The following is an 18,572-nucleotide window of genomic DNA, read 5'->3' as shown; positions in this document are numbered from 1 at the left end:
AGTCTTTTAGCAGCAATTCAGCTGAGACCCATTCTGGATGAGGACTCAGAGGCATCCAGTCTGAGGAAACAGGATCAGCTGAGAAGTTGGCGAGATGAGGTTAGCTGTGACCTGTTCTGTCTCTCTGATCTTCCAGCTTTAACCCAATACCTGGCCCTGGGTTTATTTTTATTAATAAGAACTTCTAACAATTCATGCTACACTTCTCTCTCTCTCTCTCTCTCTCTCTCTCTCTCTCTCTCTCTCTTTTTCCAAGACAGGGTTTCTCTGCGTAGTTTTGGTGCCTGTTCTGGATCTCACTCTGTAGACCAGGCTGGCCTCAAACTCTCAGAGATCCACCTGGCTCTGCCTCTCCAGAGCTGGGATTAAATGTGCGCCACTGCTGCTGCAGTTTTTTTCTTACTTCATGTCCAGGAACTCAAAGAAAGGAAAGGGACATAAAAAACAAACAAACAAACAGGAAAAAATAATTACAGTAGATCAACTACAAGACTTAGCCACCCACTAGATCCTGACCTTACAGTCAATTTTAGCAAAATATAAGTAAGATAAGGCTGTGATTATATTTAGGATGATAATACTGGGGGTAACTGAGGTCAAGTGAAGTACATGAAAATTCTGCTCTCTTTGCCACTTTTCTGTAAAACGAAACAAAATGGATTCAAAAATTTTAAGTTCGTTAAAAACCAAAGCAAAAAGGTTGAGCCAGGTGGTGGTGGTACATGCCTTTAATCCCAGCACTCGGAAGGCAGAGGCAGGTGAATCTCTGTGAGTTCGAGGCCAGCCTGGTCTACAGATCAAAGTGCTAGAGCAGCCAAGGATACAGAGAAACTGTCTTGAAAAACCAAAACTAAACAAACAAAAAGGTTGTCAATTTCAACTCTGAAGTCCTTAAAACATTCAATACTATGAAATTTACAGGCCAATAGCATGTTCCCCTCTTTAGTCAAAAGACTTCTTTGAATCTCCATGTACAGCCCAGCTGGACACTGAAATGCTAAGAACAGCTGGATTACTTGACTCCTCACTAGAGAACCAAGAGCACCAATACTAAACCTGGTGTCTGAAGTCTACTCTAATGTGAGCTAAAAACAGCCCGGAGAGCATAAAACCAAAATATTAAGCCTCCTCTGAGCTGTGACAAAATCCTCTGAACTCCCCTGCACGTTTGCTTCCTTGCTCACATATCTATGCAGCTTTACAGAGAAAACACTGAATAAATACCGTCACCCACATGAGAGAACAAGTGGACAGATGGAACTCTAATCTAGGTGTGAGCACACTGCTATGGCCAGGGTAGAGAGGTCATGAGCGGAGTCCTATACATACACGTTCACATAAACACTACACACACAGGGCAGATGTTCAGTAAACAGTGTGGAAACAATTGGCCATCCACTCCAGGAAAGATACAAACGTTAGCCTCTGAAGAGAAATGATGTCTAGGTCAAGAGCAGAGCGCAGAATGAGTTTAAGTGGCAGGGACACATCTGTATAGCTAAGCTCAATATCTTTCTTCAATAAACAGATCTTATAAGGCCCTAAGTTAAATCTTAAAAACTTACTAGCCCAGTCCTCTATCTTCAACGGCAAACTTGAGATCTGCCAATGAGACACACCCACGTGAGACTGAGTCACAGGTAAGAAAATAGAAATTCGAAGTTAAAGGTCACCCTTTGGTAAGCATAGGCACAGATCTGGAAACAGCCAAGGGAGCGCAGTGCAGTGGGAGGTGCCCTGCTGGTGCCATTAAGTGCCCAGGATGCAGTAATCAGCCTACAGACCCTCTAGAAACTGTCAGCTACCAAACATTCTTTAACAAACTCTTTTCTTCTTGCCCAGACTGAATTCTGTTACAATTCCAACACACACTCCTTTTAAAAATGATCTTAAAATCAGCACACGATCCACTAAAACCAGCTATGTGCAAGTCACCTTAAGGGATAAGATATCCTCTACCATCCAAGACAAAACAAGATGAACAAACTAGGCCTTAAAAGTTTAACCAGACAAATAGGTGAATGTGACATAAACCTTTATCAATGGCTCTAACACCTAGAATACACATAACTAAAAGTCCATGTCATGTTTTGGAAGTGTGTGTGGAGGGGGCACTAAACCCTGTTTCCTCCACAGACAGCTTCCATCAAAGCTGAGGGAACTGAACCCTGGGCAAAGCACTTGCTGTACAAAGATGAAGTCCGAGTTTCTGGATGTCTGCACCCATGTAAAATGTGGGCACAGCAGTACACATCTTAGCCCTTCTTACACCCAGAGCCAGTTCTGACACTAAGCCTCAAAGGCTGAGATACTAGAAGCTGCCACTAGAAGGGAAGAGCTCCCTTTGGGATAGAGGTAATAAAATGTTAGAAAACCAACTAGAAACTACTGACTAGAGGAAATTCCCTGCTGTGATTCCATAATGTCTAAGAAATCTCTGGGTTATTAATTCAGCTCTCCAAATACCCAGATGCCAGGAAAGGACATCCTACATAGAGACTTTTACTCACTTGAAAAACTACCTCAATGTGAATTTTAAAACCACCCTTACATCTCAGCCTCCTGTGGGCCTGATCAGAAGGACTCAACTGTGGATAAATGTAAAACAAAGTGACTTCAAGTTTTGAAAGTATATAAAGATGAAGAGTGAGCTCTAAAACACCCTGTGACCAGAATAGTACAATAGCACCTGGCAACATCCAACCTAAGGGCTGACTGATCTTCTATGGAGCTACAAGAGAAGAATCGTGAGGGAAACATTGGTCTCCTGGGGCATGATCTTTAATGGGCTCTCACAATAAAAGACAGGTATGAATTTAAAGGGCTCAGTGGTAGAGCACTTGCCTAACATGGGAAAGGCCCTAAATCCGTGTGTGTGTGTGTGTGTGTGTGTGTGTGTGTGTGTGTGTGTGTGTGCGTGCGCGCGCGCGCGCGCGCGCGCGCACGCTATTTGCTAAGAAAAACAGGTGGTACTATCTAGGCTCACATTCATAATTCATTGCCTGCCAAGTTCTTACTAGCTGACTAGAGGCTTCAACTTCAGCATAAAGAAAAACCAGTCTAGCCAGGTGGTGGTGGCGCACACCTTTATCCCCCAGCACTTGGGAAGCAGAGGCAGGTGGAGCTCTGTGAGTTTGAGGCCAGCCTGGTCTACAGAGGAGAAAGGAGAAGGAAGGAAGAGAAGGGAGGGGAAGGGAGGGGGAAGGGAGGGGGAAGGAGGGGGAAGGAGGGGGAAGGAGAGGGAAGGAGGGAGGAGGTGAAGGAGGAGAAGAAGAACCAGTCTAGCACTGTGGTAGGTCCCACATGACCCTTGCCCTGTGAATGACATATTACGCTCACAACTGTATTACCATAGATGGAAAGGGGGATTCTGAAAGCATGATTTTAGCTGAAAATGAGTTTACTCTAAATTAAAATCAACAACAACAAAAAACAACTACCCAGATAAATTTAACCTAGCTACATAAATCCTTCAAATCTAGATCTAGAGGACAGAGACTGAGGCTAGAAATGAGTACTTTTGCTATGCTGAATAAAAGCAAAATGCCTACAGGGACACATGGCAAGTGTTGGCAGTCTCCAGGAAAGAGACCTCTTCAACAGCCCACAGAGACCAAGACCTCCAAGCACTGAGTGAACTCTAGGTAAGAAGCCAACCTGGACAACACCTTGACAGCATAAAACAGAGACCCAGTTCTGCCATCCCAGACTGCTGACCTACAGAACCGTGGCGTCTCCAGGCTGAGAAGCACCACCACTGGGTGAAGACCAACAGTAACTTGGGGAATGATCTGCTTTAGGCCCTGTCTCTACTCCTTGGCTTTTCATCACCCACCAGAGGCTCCTTGGGTGCTGCCCTAACCCTCCTCGAAATATTTTTCTACATGCACGCCGCCATGATACTGGAAATGCCTGTCTATCGGCTGCACAGGGACTACGTGTGCTCGTCATGGCAAATGTCACACCCAGCACAGCACCTTGTAGGCCTTGTTCAGCAAAAACATCCTTGACAACAACAAATGTCTTACATTTTGTCTCTTTGGGTCCTCACATCAATCTGAAAGGTACAAAGGGCACATGATATTGTATCCAATCTCCTGGTAAGATTAGATAGATACTCAGCATGCTTACATGGCTTACCCAAGTTAGACCTCCAAGAACTAGGTTAGCACACAGGCCGTCTAACTCTCTTGTCTACCTCACCAGTTCTCTTCAGATGACTAGTTCTCGAATTTCTTTGGGACTCACAGCAAAAATAATGCCACCATACTTCTACCCACTTCAGAGACACCCCCAAAACAAAAGTTCCACAGAACTTTTAATTAGCGCAGGGTATAGCAGCGAAGCCTCAAACCCACGTCTTCACCATCTAGCCAGTCACCCCACTGCTGAGCTGCACACCCAGTCTTTACAAGCATGTAAACTTTATATCATGAGATAGAGTTTCTTTTTGTTATTCTTGAATCATATACATACACAATGAAACATGATTATATTCACCATCCATTCCCTCCTCCAACTCCCCCCCACACACAAACATGCCCTCCAAGCTGAACTAATGCTGCCCATCCGTGCATGGATATGAGGCATCCAACAGAGCATGAGAACCCAGCAGTAAGAACCCCACTGACCTACAAGTAAGACTGTGCACTGACTCCCTCCCCAGCAGCTGTCAGCTGCCAGCTCTGCTCACTAAGGTCCGGGAGGGAACCTCCCTAATGAGCTCTGCCTTCTAACTGTGTTTTCATTAAACACAAGAGGAGACTTCCAGCTACAGCTCACAAGCCACCTGGAGCACCTTCATGACACCATGTCATCTCGGTAGGCTCAAAGCTCCTGTATCTGGTCACCAACTCTCAAACCTATACACTTCAATGGATTTCGTGTTTTTCACTATGACTTTTAAAAAGGAATTAGCATTAATCCCAGGTTGATCCACATGATTTAAGGATAGCAAAAGCAAAAATTTTGGATATTCATATTAGTAGGATGTGCTATATTTAAATTTACTCTACTAGAGGCTGTATTACCTGGGAGTTTCAAGGCCACTCAAGACAGTAGAACTGACAGAAACACAGGTACAATGCTATACATACGAATCTCTTTAGGTATCAGTGAGGTTCAATTTAATGAATCTGTAATCTTCTGAAATCAAAATCAACTAATTCCAGCTTTCTAAGAAAAAAATGAAACATTCTTTTTTTTTTTTTTTTTTGGCCAGCTAGTCACTTACAGAAGTCCTCTCATTCTCTCACCCCTCCAGTCTGCTACCAGGAACTGGACTGCTCTAATTATTGGCTGAAGACAAAACAAGTGCTCGAAAGCTCGAAATGGGGGTGGGGGGAGTGTTCAGTGTCTTCTCATGAGTGATTATATCAGCTATGCAACCATTAGCGTGTTTTGCTGCTCACAGGCCTTTTGACTCCTGCTTCTCAAGTTTTGCCCCAAGCAGATGCAATGTCAGAAACAGATGTGATGTTAGGCTGCCCCAGCATACAAAGCACCTGCTCATTAACTCCTCCCACACAATGAGGGTGGGGACAGGGCCACTAGACCTTTCTGTATTACTACACTGCTCTAGTAACTGCAAATCAACTTGACATTCCAGTTAAGAAGGGTTACCTATCATGAGCTTATTTTTCACATAACATTTATGTTTCAGTCACTAGTTGGAGCTTTTCAGCACGCCCTTAATCAACAATCTTTGTCATTCTGCAATCTAAAGTAGTAGTTCCAGAACATTATCTTTTAATACACGAAATTCACTCATCAAAAATAATTTAAGGCAACTTCCAGTTAAACATGGCAATATGAGACACATACACTGCCCTTCCCAGAGAGTTCTGAAATCTCAAGCCATTTTCAGAAGACTGGAGGTAAGTAAGAAAGAGCTGAAGACCCGGGACAGCTGAGGCACCAAAACCCCAGGATCCACAGAAGGGAATGCTGACATGAAGAGGTAAAGCAATATGCATCCCCAGAATCTCAGAGAGCTTTAGGGCTGAAAGTGAAAGTTATATGCAAGCTGTGGAGATACAGAGGCATGGTCAAAAGCAGGCTGATTTGCTCACAAGCCTTCCCTCAGCTCTCCTGTCGCTCTCCACAGCCAGTGGAACACCAGGTCTCTTTTCTGGGACAGTGAGATGGGGAGAAGGGCAGAGTATGCAGATAAGGCCAAAGCCTGCATGTATAGTGGAACTGTCTGCTCACACTCCCTGAGGATAACATCTGGAGGAGGAGGGAAGAGTTATAGGTCTAGAATGGAAGATTGTTGCTCCCATCACTGCTTTCAGAAGACTGAGGATTTATACAACAAGTAGGTGCTCAGGACAGCAGCCCCCAATGCAAGCACATCCCCAGAGATAACAGTACAATGAGTGACCTTCTAAGAGCGTCACTAGTTGGAGTGGTGACACAGGAAAACAATGTGGCCCAGTCTCCCATGGCAATCTCTGTCCTAGCACACTCCAGTTCAGATTCCAAGGTAAGTACCATAGTCGTTCAGTTTCCTTTCCATCTGGAGGGTGCAGCTCAGTGTGGAGCACGGTGCCTAGCACACCGAGTCCCTGGATTTGACGGCCAGCAGCACACACACACTCACATCCACACTCATATACACACACAGAGAGAATATTTAGATGACACAGTAATTGTAGAGTCACCTTTCCAAGTAGAGACAGCCTGTTTTGGCTGCCAGTGAGGAATTCTAGCTTGGCTAGTTCCTATCCCTATCCCTATACAGACACACAATTTCTAGCTCTCTACACACTACTAACAGGTAACAGTAGGAAAAAAAAAAAAAAAATGTCAGCTAAGGAAATCAATCTTCAGGATTTCATGAACAGAAATGAACCACCAAAAACATGAGACTTCCTTAAAAACAAACAAACAAACAACCTCCCCTCCCCCGAACAAAATGATCAGCATGAATGAAGACCCAGAAAAAAATCTAGTAAATCAAAAAATACAATGTTTACATGCTTATATCTAACCTAAATACAGCTGCTCATACATGTCAGTGTGTGAGTAATGTACTGCTTATGATCTTGAATGCTGAGTTGAATCCACAAAGCAATCATAAGCTAAAAACAAAAACAGCACGATAGTTAAAACAATGGTTATTGCCCAGATTCATATTTCAGCTATAGTTTTTTAAGTTATTATTATTTTATTTTATGTGTTGCAGGTGTTTTGCCTGCATATATATCTGTGCATCACATACATGCCTGTTAACCTTGGAGGCCAAAGCGGGGCATTGGATCCCCTAAAATTGGAGTTATAGTTGTAAGCTGCCATGTGGGTGCTGGGCTCCATACAGAGGTGCCATAAACCCATGTTAAGTTAGTGTACTAGTTTAGATGACACATACACTGAATTAATATATAAGACTAAACTTAGTCACCTAATCACTGCTGCCTGATATCACTATTAGTTTGTAAAATACAATTTTAGAATAAGATCAGCGGAAGCAGCTAGGTTAAAATTCTGAAGCTATCTCTCTAAGCAACAGAATAAACATTAAAGAAGGGAAATATATAAACAAAACTAAAATGTAAAAAAAGGTTTACCCAAAAATACTAATAAGAGTCCCCTCACCAAAATAGAGAATTCAAAAAACAGTAATAATGGGGCTCGAGAGATGATTCAGAGGTTAAGAGCACTGGCTGTTCTTAGAGGTTCTGAGTTCAATTCCCAGCAACCACATGGTAGCTCACAACCACCTATAGTGGGATCTGATGTCCTCTTCTGGCATGCAGGTAAACATGCAGACAGAGCCTGCAAACCTAAAAGAAAAGTACATAAAAATAAAATTTATATATATATATATGTGTGTGTGTGTGTGTGTGTGTGTGTGTGTGTGTGTGTGTGTATGTATATATAACACTATATTTCTATATAAAGCATTATCAGTGGGCACTGAATCCTCTTTGGTAGGAACACAGATTATAAACAATCAGGACAGCTAGGCAGTGGTGGCACATGCCTTTAATCCCAGCACTTGGGAGGCAGAGGCAGGTGGATCTCTGAGTTCGTGGTCTACAGAGCAAGTTCTAGGACAGCCAAGGCTACACAGAGAGACCTGTCTCAAAAATCAAATCAAATACAATAAAATAAAATAAACAACCAGGATACACTTGGATTCTTCCCATCTCTGTGCTCTCTTTGGGAATTTAAGACAGGGACACTCTATAAACTCAAATTTACAATAAGGCTATGCCCCTTCAGGAAGGGACTCCTCTGCCATCTGTGAGAAACCTTGATGGAATTTTGTATTTGTTTTCAAAATTTCTACTGCACTAACTATTATTTTAGGGCCCTACTTAAGAAAAATAAACAAGTCTGCAGGTTCCAGTAGGGCTTATATGTTGCTTTTTAAAAATGTTTTAATTGTGATAAAACATACGTACCATATAATTTACCATTCTGAACATGTGTAGGCATACAGTATTCCGAGCACATTCATACTCCATGAGAACAGCACAGCATTCATCTCAAAGCTGCTTCATTTTCCCACTGAAATCTGCAATCCATTAACCAGTGACACCTACCCCAGTGCCTGGGCCAGGTTCTGTTCTCTAGCCTGATGAATCTGGCTATCCTTACATAGTTCATATAAGTAGACTCAAAATATTTGTCCTTTCACATCTTAATTTTCATAATGTTTAAGTAAGTTTTCATAATACTTAGTATGAGAATAAAAATGCTGAAATGTTTTTACTTATGTCACACACACACACAGAGACAGACACACACACACACACACACACACACACACACACACACACACACACACACACACACACAGAGCTGGGGATTGAACACGGGGCCTTGTGAATGCCAGGCAAGCATTCTATCACTGAGCTACATCCATAGCCCCACCTGTTTTTCTTTTAGTAAGTTAATCATACAGAGTTAAAGAAAAATCTAAAATAAGTGTTGCTTTTAAAAAAAAAAAATCAAGCAAACCCTGACTTGAAACACTTTAACTTTATTTTAATTCATGCTTATAATAATAATGACCATATAGAGAATCGGATTTAATGAGCAAATGATTACTTAAAATAATAGCCACAAAAGGATTTAAGTAACCCAACATCAACCAAAGAGAAATTACTAGGAATTAGATGGCTATCATGTTCATTTATTTTGAAGCCTTAGAAGAAAGGAATGCAGGCAGGCAGGCAGGCTGGTTCACTCTATACAATATCACTATTGCTGCTGTATGGAAGTTCTGCAAATATTTCCCCAGAACTACCAGCACCTGACAGGCACTCTACTGAAAACAAACATACCAGACAGTATCTCTTATGGAAAGCAAGCTAACAACCAGAAAGCATGCACACAAAGGTCTCGAGAGAAACTAACAAACTGAATGTCCAAATTTAGGTTATTGCACTAAAATGCACTTAGAGAACCCTTCATATAATTACCTTTAAATTCTACTAAGTTTATGTGTATTATTTCAAAGTTCACAATAGTTTAGAAAGCAGGGAGAAAACTGACAGCACATCATGAGAAACATTACAAAATACAAAATGTAACCAAGATAAGCAGGCACTGGAGGTGTAGAGGGCAGGCATGGACAAGAACAAACTGAAGTGTGCAAAATAGAGCCTTTCAAAGCTCAAGAAATCCTTCAAGGCAGCTGGCAGGTGGTAGGCACTTCTTTAATCCCAGCGCTCAGGAGGAGAGGCAGGCAGACCTCTGTGAGTTTGAGGCCAGCCTGATCTACAGAGTGATAGTGAGACCCTATCTGGGGTAAACCTGCCCCCACAAAATCCTACGAGGCTCGGCAATTTCCTCAAGAAAAAGCAATCTATATCCCAAAATGGTAATCTTGAACCAAGATTAAACACAATTGAAGACACCTTGCTTTAAAAACAAGGATGTGTAACATACTGCATAAGGGAGGCCATCAAAAGGGCCTGCTGACCTCTGACTGAAATACATTAAACTCTTTGAAAACAATAACCCAGAATATTTCTCCTTTCTGAGTAGCAGATCTGAAAGCAGAAGCAGCTCAAGCTTCTAATGGCAGTAGACACTGGCCATTTACTTTTCCATTCTGGATGGAGATACTTCTACCCAAAGGCTCTCTTAGGTCTTACACATAGGATTCTGTCTGACCCAGACACTTCTCTAACAGGATTAAGCTACAGGAACTGCAAGCTCTAATAGCTGAGCTTGCAACAAGCTTTTGTTGTTATTACTCACCCCCCACCCCTCACCCTCCCCCCCACCCCCCACCCTCCCCCCCCACCCCCCCACGCCAGCTACTGAACAAGTGCAGTTCACTTTTAGAGAAAAGGTCAACGTTAAATATGAGAAAGTATATTAAATACCTTATCAATACTTTATCCTATTAATATCTCATAGCATATCCTTTTAAACTTGTATTTTCACTACATACACATACACACACATGTATACACTCATTTATTGGTTTGGTTTTGGGGAATACGGGCTTGACATGTAGCCCAGGCTAGATTTAAATATGAAATCCTTCATACCTCCCAAATGCTGGGATTACAGGTGTGAGCCACCATGCCACTTAAAAACACATACATTTCTTTTTGTCACAAAAAGTGGGTCATAATTTACGTGCTGCATTTGTCTCTTGCAACATCTATCATTCTATGTAAACAATACCTGTCTTTGTGTAGCAATTAGGTTATCTTTGGGCCTCACATCTTCATCTACAGGAGGAATACTATCTCCCTCACAGGTGTATGTGATACTAAAATAATCTATGTTAACAGCTAACTAAGAAGCCCATCAGGGACTCAAACCAATGATGTTTGTTTTTAATGCTGCCTGATAAGAGTTTATTCAGCCAATTCTTCACCCGCCCCAGTGTTAGCACTAAAACAGCATCAAGGCTGGCAAAGACAGCTCAGATGGTAAAATGTTCCAGCTCAGAATCCAGGGTAAAACAGACAGGTTTGTGGGCTGGAGAGACAGTCAAGAGCACTGGCTGCTCTTTTTTTCAGAGGACCCGGGTTCAATTCCCAAGACCCACGGGAAGCTCACGTCTGTCTGTAACTCCAGTTCCAGGGAATCTTTACACAAGCATACATGCAGGCAAAACACCAAAGCACATAAAATAAAAATAAATTATTAAAAATAATAAAAGATAGGTGTGGTGGCACATGCTTGTACTCCCACTGCTCAAGTGGCAGAGACTCACTGGACTTGATGTGTCCCAGGCGGGTGGTGGTGGTGCTGGAGTGATGGCTCAGAGGCCAGAAGAACTTGCTGCTCTTCCAGAGGGCCAACCAAGGTTCAGTTCCCAGAACTCACACGATGGCTCACAACCACGCATTACCCAGGTTCCCTGAGATCCACACCCTCTTCTGGCCTCTGTGAGCACTAGGCATGCACATGGTATACAGACATACAGGTAAAACACTCACACATAAAATAAATAAATCCAAAAAAATGTTTTTAAAATAGTAAAATTAAAAGGACAATGCCTGAGGAATGACACCAAGGTTGTCCTCTGGCCTCCACATGTACACATGCACCCACACAGACAAATACACACAAAAAATATTAAAATGAAAACTATATAACTAAATCTTTTTTGCATCCTAAATCTTCTCAGAGTAAGTTTCTAGAAACAGAATGCTGGATCGTTAAACACCCAATTGCTCCCCGATTAGCCAAAACGCTGCCTTTCTTGAAGCACGGACTCTAGTTTTCTAGGAATCCTAAAAGGAGGGAAGAAATCAGTGCTCAAGCCGCTGAGACTCAGAAAAGTTGGGGAGAGAGTTTCTCGTCATCAGCACCGAAACCCTGAGTGCGCCAGAGGTTTAGTGTGTGTCTAGCACGAACACGCCCCCTTCTCCCTGGAAACGTACTCTCCTAAAAGCAACGACCTTCCTGAAAAGCCAGAGCAGGGTTGCGGGCAAGCTCCGTACCTGTCCGGCTCAGTGTCCGCCCCTCCGCCCTGCCCGCCACCACCCAAGTTACGCGAAGAGACTAACTCGTGACCGCCTTGGACGCTGGAACGCGGCCCGGGGCTCCTGCAGGCAGCCTGGCCCGGGACGGCTCGACCCTCTCTCTGGCCTCGTTTCTCCATCAGGGTTCGGAAGCGGGACACTTACAGGAGCCCGGCCATTCCAAGCTCAATGTCCACGGGACACCGAGGGGACCTCGGCCAGAGGTCAGAGGTCAGAGATCACAAGGGACCTGGGTTGCCCCACCCCCGTCATCACCCCAGTGTCGGGGCCTGGCACGGGCGGGGGAAGGTCCCCACACAGGACCCGGACCCCATCGCACCCATCCTCAGGCCCGGTGGGTCCTTAGGGGGAACACCCCGAGGTCAGATGTCACGATGGGTCCCGCCACCTTGCACGGGGACGGAGTTTGGGAGTAACCGGGCCAGGGTCCTTAGAGCACCAGGACCGTCCAAAGCCCACCCTCGGCTCCGGTTTGGGGAGAAGTCCTGGGCCGGAGGTCAAAGGTCACGGCAGAACTTTCCCCCGCGCCCCCGGGCCTCGGCGCACAGGGACGGCGTACCTGGGCAGGGGCTGGCGCCTGCTGCAGCTGCTGCTGCTCCTCGCTGATCTTCTGCTTCAGCTTCTTGAACATGGCGCGGCGAGGGGCCGGCGGCGTCTCTACCCGCGGGACGGCCGGGCCCGGGCCTCGCCGCCTTCCCGTGGAGCTCGCGGGCACGTCGGGGCGCTCGTCCTGCGCGTGTCGGCGTCGCCGCCGCCGCGTCTCTCCTTTCTGGGTGCCACTGGCTGGCCTCGGCCCCCCATCCAGCCCCGTCAGCGGCGGCGGCGGCGGCGGCGACAACGGCAGCAGGTGAACGCGCCCAGGGCGCCTGCGCGGCCGACGTGGAGCTTGCCAAGAGCTTGCTACGGAGCGCGGCGGTGGACAAGACGGATGCGGTGTGGGTGAACGCGCGCGCACAGCGACTCTGGCAGGCACTCACGCCTGCTGGGATCTTTTGCATCCCACCCTTGAGCACCAAAGTGAAGAAGGCTAGGGTGAGAAAGGATGGCGCTAGGGAGCCAGGAGTGTGTTCAGTGTAGGTTGGCACAATTCTTGTTAGAATTCTCTTTAAGGGTTTTTGGTTGGTTGGTTGGTTGGTTGGTTGGTTGGTTGGTTGGTTGGTTGGTTGGTTTTAAGAGAAGATAGGGGGCTGAGGATGTAGAGTGCTTGCCTAACATATTAAGGAGAGTTTGGGTTCTATCCTCAGCACCGCATAAACTGGGTGTGGTGGTGTATACCTATAAACCCCACATCCAGAGGTAGAGGCAATAGGACCGTAAATTCAAGGTCATTCCTTGGCTACTTAACGACTTTAAATGCCAGTTTGAGCTACAATGAGACCCTGCTTCAAAAATAAACAATTTGACCGTGTTGCGTAGACTGAATTTCTAAGCTAAAGTGATTTGCCTGTCTCCAGAGTAGCTGAGGTCCACAGGTGCACCATTTTCTACCTGGTCAGAAAATACCAGCCTTTAGTGCTTAATATTTGTGACTGCACTCCAGAGAAGCCATCATCCCCCACATGGGCTTTTCCATCTGCTAGATAGATTCCAACACTTGCACACACAAAATATCTCTGTGACCTCTGCTTGTCATGACCCATGTGAAATTTCTCAATACTCTGGGTTCTGTACCAGTTACTACCTGAATGACACCCATTCAGTTCTGATACTTTAGATAGTACATTAAGATCTGGGCATGGTGACACACACCTTTAATCCCAGCACTTGGAAAGCTGAGGCTGTTTGATCTCTGTGAGTTTCAGGCCAGCCAGGGCTGCACTACATAGTGAGATCCTGACTCAAGCAGAGGAGAGAGAGAGAGAGAGAGAGAGAGAGAGAGAGAGAGAGAGAGAGAGAGAGAGAGAGAGAGAGAGAGAGAGAGAATATGCTAGATCCCACAGGTTGAGGCCTCAGTACTACAAGTGTACTCCCAATTCTCAATGCCAAGCCCAGGTTGTGTGACTCGAGTTTCTGGCTATTATGGAGGCTCCTGGGGTTCCCTACTGATATTTGGTAGATTTGCTTACATTTACCAATTCCGTAAAAGGGTATGACAAAGAATATAGATGAGGAGATCCATAGCCAAACACCAGAGGGAAGGAAACCTGTCTGAGCATATACTACCTTGTCATAGTTTATTTGCAGGCATTCAAGGCAGGAACCTGGAGGCATGAACTGAAGCAGAGACCAAGGAGGAATGCTGCTCACTTGCTTGCTCCCCATGGCTCACTCAGTTTATTTTCCTGTACAACACAGGACCACCTGTCTAGGGATGGAAACATCCACAGTGGGCAGGGCCCTCCCACCATCAATCATTAATCAAGACAGTGCGTCTACAGACTTGCATACAGGAAAGGTTATGAGTGCTTACATTTAAAAGTCATAGAGGACTCAGAAACACACCAATAAAATACCTCAAGGTCTTAGGAAAACAGCAACAGATCAAACCCAAAATCAGCAGACGGAAATAATAAGGATGAGGACAGACATTGATGAAACGGAGAATTGAAAGAATACAAAGAAATCAATGAAGCTAAGAGTTGGTTCTTTGAAAAGATAAAAATAACAAACCATTAACCAATGGTTTATTATTAAACAAAATAACCAATGGGGTGAATCCAATGAATAAAATCAGAGATGAAAAGGAGAGCATTACAGTAGACACAATGAAATACAGAGGATCATTGGGGAAAACTTTGAAGACTTCTGTTCTAAAAAGAAGCAAAATATATAAGAAATGGATGATTTCTAAACATATATATATAACCTACAAAACTTAAGGGGATATTAGCAACTTAATTATGTCTAAAATGAGCATGAGATTAGGACAGTGTTTACTCAGGGCTCTCTAAAGGAACAGACTTATGGAATGAACACACACACACACACACACACACACACACACACACACTAAAAGGGACTATATTAGGTTGACTGACAGAATGTGGCCCGGGTAGCCCAAGAATGGCTGTCCAGATGGAGTTGATAATCACGATTTGCCATCACAGGCAGTAGTAAAGAGTCTCCAACAAAGAAAAGCTCAGGACTGAACAGATTACCTGCCAAATTCTACCGTACTTTTAAAGAAGAATTAGCAACCTTGACAATCTGGAAGGAAAACAACTCATTCTACGAAGATAATATTATACTAATATCCAACCAGATAAAGACACACACACAAAGAAAACTATATGCCAATTTCCATGATGAACTAGGCACAAAAATTCTCAAATACTTGTAGACCAGGGGGCTGGAGATGGTCCAACAGTGAAGAGCACTTGTTGCTTTTAAAAAAGGGCCCTGGTTTTGTTCCCAGCACCCACATGGTGATTCACAACTCTCTGTAAGCCCAGTTCCAAGGGCTCTAACACCGCTTTGTGACCTCTAAAGACAGCAGTTATGCACATAATGCACAGTCAGAAATGCAGGCAAAAGCTATATCCTACAAACATCTAAACAACATTATTCTAAGTGGAGAAAAACAAGACACATTTCCTGCAGTCAGGAGTAGAGCATGGGGGCACACTCCACTTCCATGCAGCAGTGGGGGTGGGGTGGGAGGGGTGGGGGTGGGGGAGCACTCCATTTCTATGTGGCAAGGGGGCACACACTCCACTTCTAAGCCGCATGGGGCCACATGCCATCCACTTCTATGAAGTGGCACGTGGTGGGGTGGGGGTGGGGAGTACACTCCACCCACTTCTGTGCAGCAGGGCCCTAAGAGAAGAGAAATAAAAGGGATTCAGACAGGAAAGGAAGAAGTCAATTTCCCCCTATGTGCAGATGATATGATCCCATACTTGAGACCCTAAAGACTCCATCTGAACTCTTAGATTGAAGAAATACTTTCAGTCAAGTCATAGGATACAAAATGTACATCAACAATCAGTAGTTTTCTATATACCAATAATGAACTTTAAGAGGAAGAAATCTGAAAAAGATTCCCTTTAAAGTAACCATGCAAAACAAAACAAACAGACCACCTTGGAGGATAGCTAATCAAAGAGGCAAGAGATGCCTGCAAAAACTAAAAACCCTACAAAGAGAAATGAAAAGGATGCTAGGAGTCAGCAAGCCCTTCCTCCCCCTGGATCAGCACAGTTAAAATTGGGAAAATGGTCAGTGCACACACGTTATGCAGGCAAACATACATAATGTAAATTTTAAAATGACAATAGGAATCTCTTAAAATACATATACATGCAGATGTGATAAAAATCAAAATGTAAAGCCCAAGACTCAGAGAGAAATTAAACGTCTTACCCAAGGTAACACAGCTTACACATGATTGAGGCAGCAACCGAATACTCGAGTTTTCATTCCTGTGAAGCCCGTGCCCACACCACCACTCACATTACCTCTGTATCCTTTGCCGTTGTCCCACAGTCTCCCACTGACACTGTTTCTCTAAACTCTCCAGCTCTGCTCCAAAATGATGGAGTGATTAATGTTCCAATTCCCCCATCAGTGTAGGAGGTCTTTGTGTTTCAGTGTTAAACTTGTACGTTCAGACAAGTATCCTCAGGTGTAACGTGTATTCACTGCATTTTCTTTCCATACCAGATTCCCTGACACTGGTATCAGGGAAGAAATTCACATGCATATATATGTTAGAACAGGACAGATGGAAACCACTTGGAGTGTGTGTGCGTGTGTGTGTGTGTGTGTGTGTGTGTGTGTGTGTGTGTGTGTGTGTGTATACTAGGGATGACTCCAGGGCCTTGCACATACTAGGTGAGCACCATAGACACTGAGCTATAGCACTCACTGTCCTGTGTTTATTAGAGTCGGTGACAGAGATTGGGAGATCAAAATACTGGTATTTCTACACTGTTTGAATATTTCTAATTTGAACATTCCTGTGAACATTTACTTTGCATGTCTTAGTAAGGCTATCAAAATCATTGCTATAAAACCTTGGAAAACCTCCCTCAGGAGCCAGGCCTCTGCATCAGAGTCTAAACTTAGATGGTGACTCAACGTGGCATTTGACCAACTTTTTGGCCTGGAGTAATTTCTCTTTAGAAGATTATTTTTTTCCTCTTCATTTTTTAATTTAATTATCATTGTAGACCAAAAGTGGACTAACTAGGAGAAATGAGGGCTGATGTTATTACCATTATTGTCTCCATTTTATGAATAGGCACAGAGTTAAGGGAGGGGGTGGAGCAACAGCCCAATCACCCAGAGGCTTCTGATTACACACAGCTGGAGAGCCAGTGCCATTCCTTACTATTTATTTGGTCCTCGACTGTAACAGGCATAGGCTTAGGACTTTCTCATCTTCTTTGAGATATGCTTGGATTTTTAAAAGCTATTCGGTTATTAATGGTTTTGTATTTAGCTATATCCAAAAATAGTTGTAAAGCTAATGATGCAAAAATTCAGTTATAATAGCCATTCAAAGGGGGAAATCCGACCCTCAGGGCTGAGATACAAGACTCATTTTAAGAATGAGGTATGAGGTCTAAGCCAGGCTATGGTGACTTATGCCTTTAAAACTATCACTTAGGAGGCAGAGGCAGGCGGCTCTCTGAGTTCAAAGCCAGCCTGGTCTACAGGAGTTCCAGGACAGCCAGGACTACACAGAGAAACCCTGTCTCAAAAAAAACCCAACCCCCCCCCCCCAAATTAAAAAGAGTGAGGTATTTTGCTAACTAGGGTTGATGGGATGAAGTGAGGTAAGAAAGAGCCAGGTCCTCTGTCTCTTTGTAAACACTTGTTAACCAACCCTAAAGCACACAGATTAACTCCTGTGTGTTATTTAAAAAGAAGCAAAAACTGGCTTTATACTGATGTTAGATTCTATACAGAGACCAAGTATGGGGTCAGAGAGATGATGGCTCAGTGGTTAGGAGCACTCACTGTTCTTACAGAGGACCTGGGTTCAGTTCCCAGTTCCCACATGGCTGCTGCTGGCAGTCTGGAAGTAACTCCAGTTCCAGCACATCTGACACTCTCTTCTGGTCTTTGGGGCACCAGGCACACATATGGTGCACATGCATACATAATCATTTAGAAAGAGAGAGAGTATAATGCACGACCATATTGACAGGAATGTCCACTGAATGGGTCTGAAGACACAAGCTTGCTACCTGTAGTGGAAGAAAGCGCTCAACCTCCACCCTCTCTTTTTTTCTTCCTGTCTTTCTTCTTAAAAAAAAAATGATATTGCACCCCATTGCCCAGCTTGACGCCAAAAGTTTGGGCTCAGCCTTCAGAATAGCTGGGACTCCAGACAGACATACACTACTTTACCTGACTTTCTGTTTTTTGTTTTTTGTTTTTTAACTCTAAGATGGTGAACCACCACAAAGTTCCTATGAAAATAAAATGATTATTGTGATTATAAATTGTCTTAAAAGATTCATTCCCTACTTCTAAAAATGAAATTATTAAAGTACTGAAGGCTGGAGATGTAGCTTGGGGGTAGAATGCTTGCCTCACCTGTTCTATGCCTTGTGTTCAATCTCTAGTACTATAGACAAATCCAAAGTAGTCTTAAAGGACTTTCTAGAATCCAGATCTGATGACTAAGACCTGTAATCCCAAACACTCAGGGAACAGAAA

General features: G+C 44.0%; 1 protein-coding gene across 11 annotated transcripts in view; it reads right to left on the bottom strand.

Annotated features, from left to right (window-relative positions):
- Golga4 (golgin A4) overlaps positions 1–12,825 on the bottom strand; it is an 89,196-nt gene extending 76,371 nt beyond the window's left edge. For 6 of the 11 annotated variants that reach the window (XM_076577309.1, XM_016005275.3, XM_076577311.1 and 3 more), the window contains exon 1: positions 12,523–12,740. In XM_076577309.1, coding sequence (XP_076433424.1) covers positions 12,523–12,594 — 72 coding nt within the window. In that variant the 5' untranslated portion in view covers positions 12,595–12,740. Of the gene's footprint in view, positions 1–12,522 lie in introns of all 11 variants that reach the window. The other 5 variants (XM_076577315.1, XM_006986745.4, XM_076577317.1 and 2 more) reach the window with 4 other exon arrangements.
- Between the last annotated feature and the right edge of the window lie 5,747 nt (positions 12,826–18,572).

The sequence above is a fragment of the Peromyscus maniculatus genome, chromosome 7, assembly GCF_049852395.1.
Source record: "Peromyscus maniculatus bairdii isolate BWxNUB_F1_BW_parent chromosome 7, HU_Pman_BW_mat_3.1, whole genome shotgun sequence".
Classification (NCBI taxonomy): Eukaryota; Metazoa; Chordata; class Mammalia; order Rodentia; family Cricetidae; genus Peromyscus; species Peromyscus maniculatus.
The sequence above is the reverse complement of the archived record's forward strand: the minus strand, read 5'-3'. Positions and strand labels throughout refer to the sequence as shown.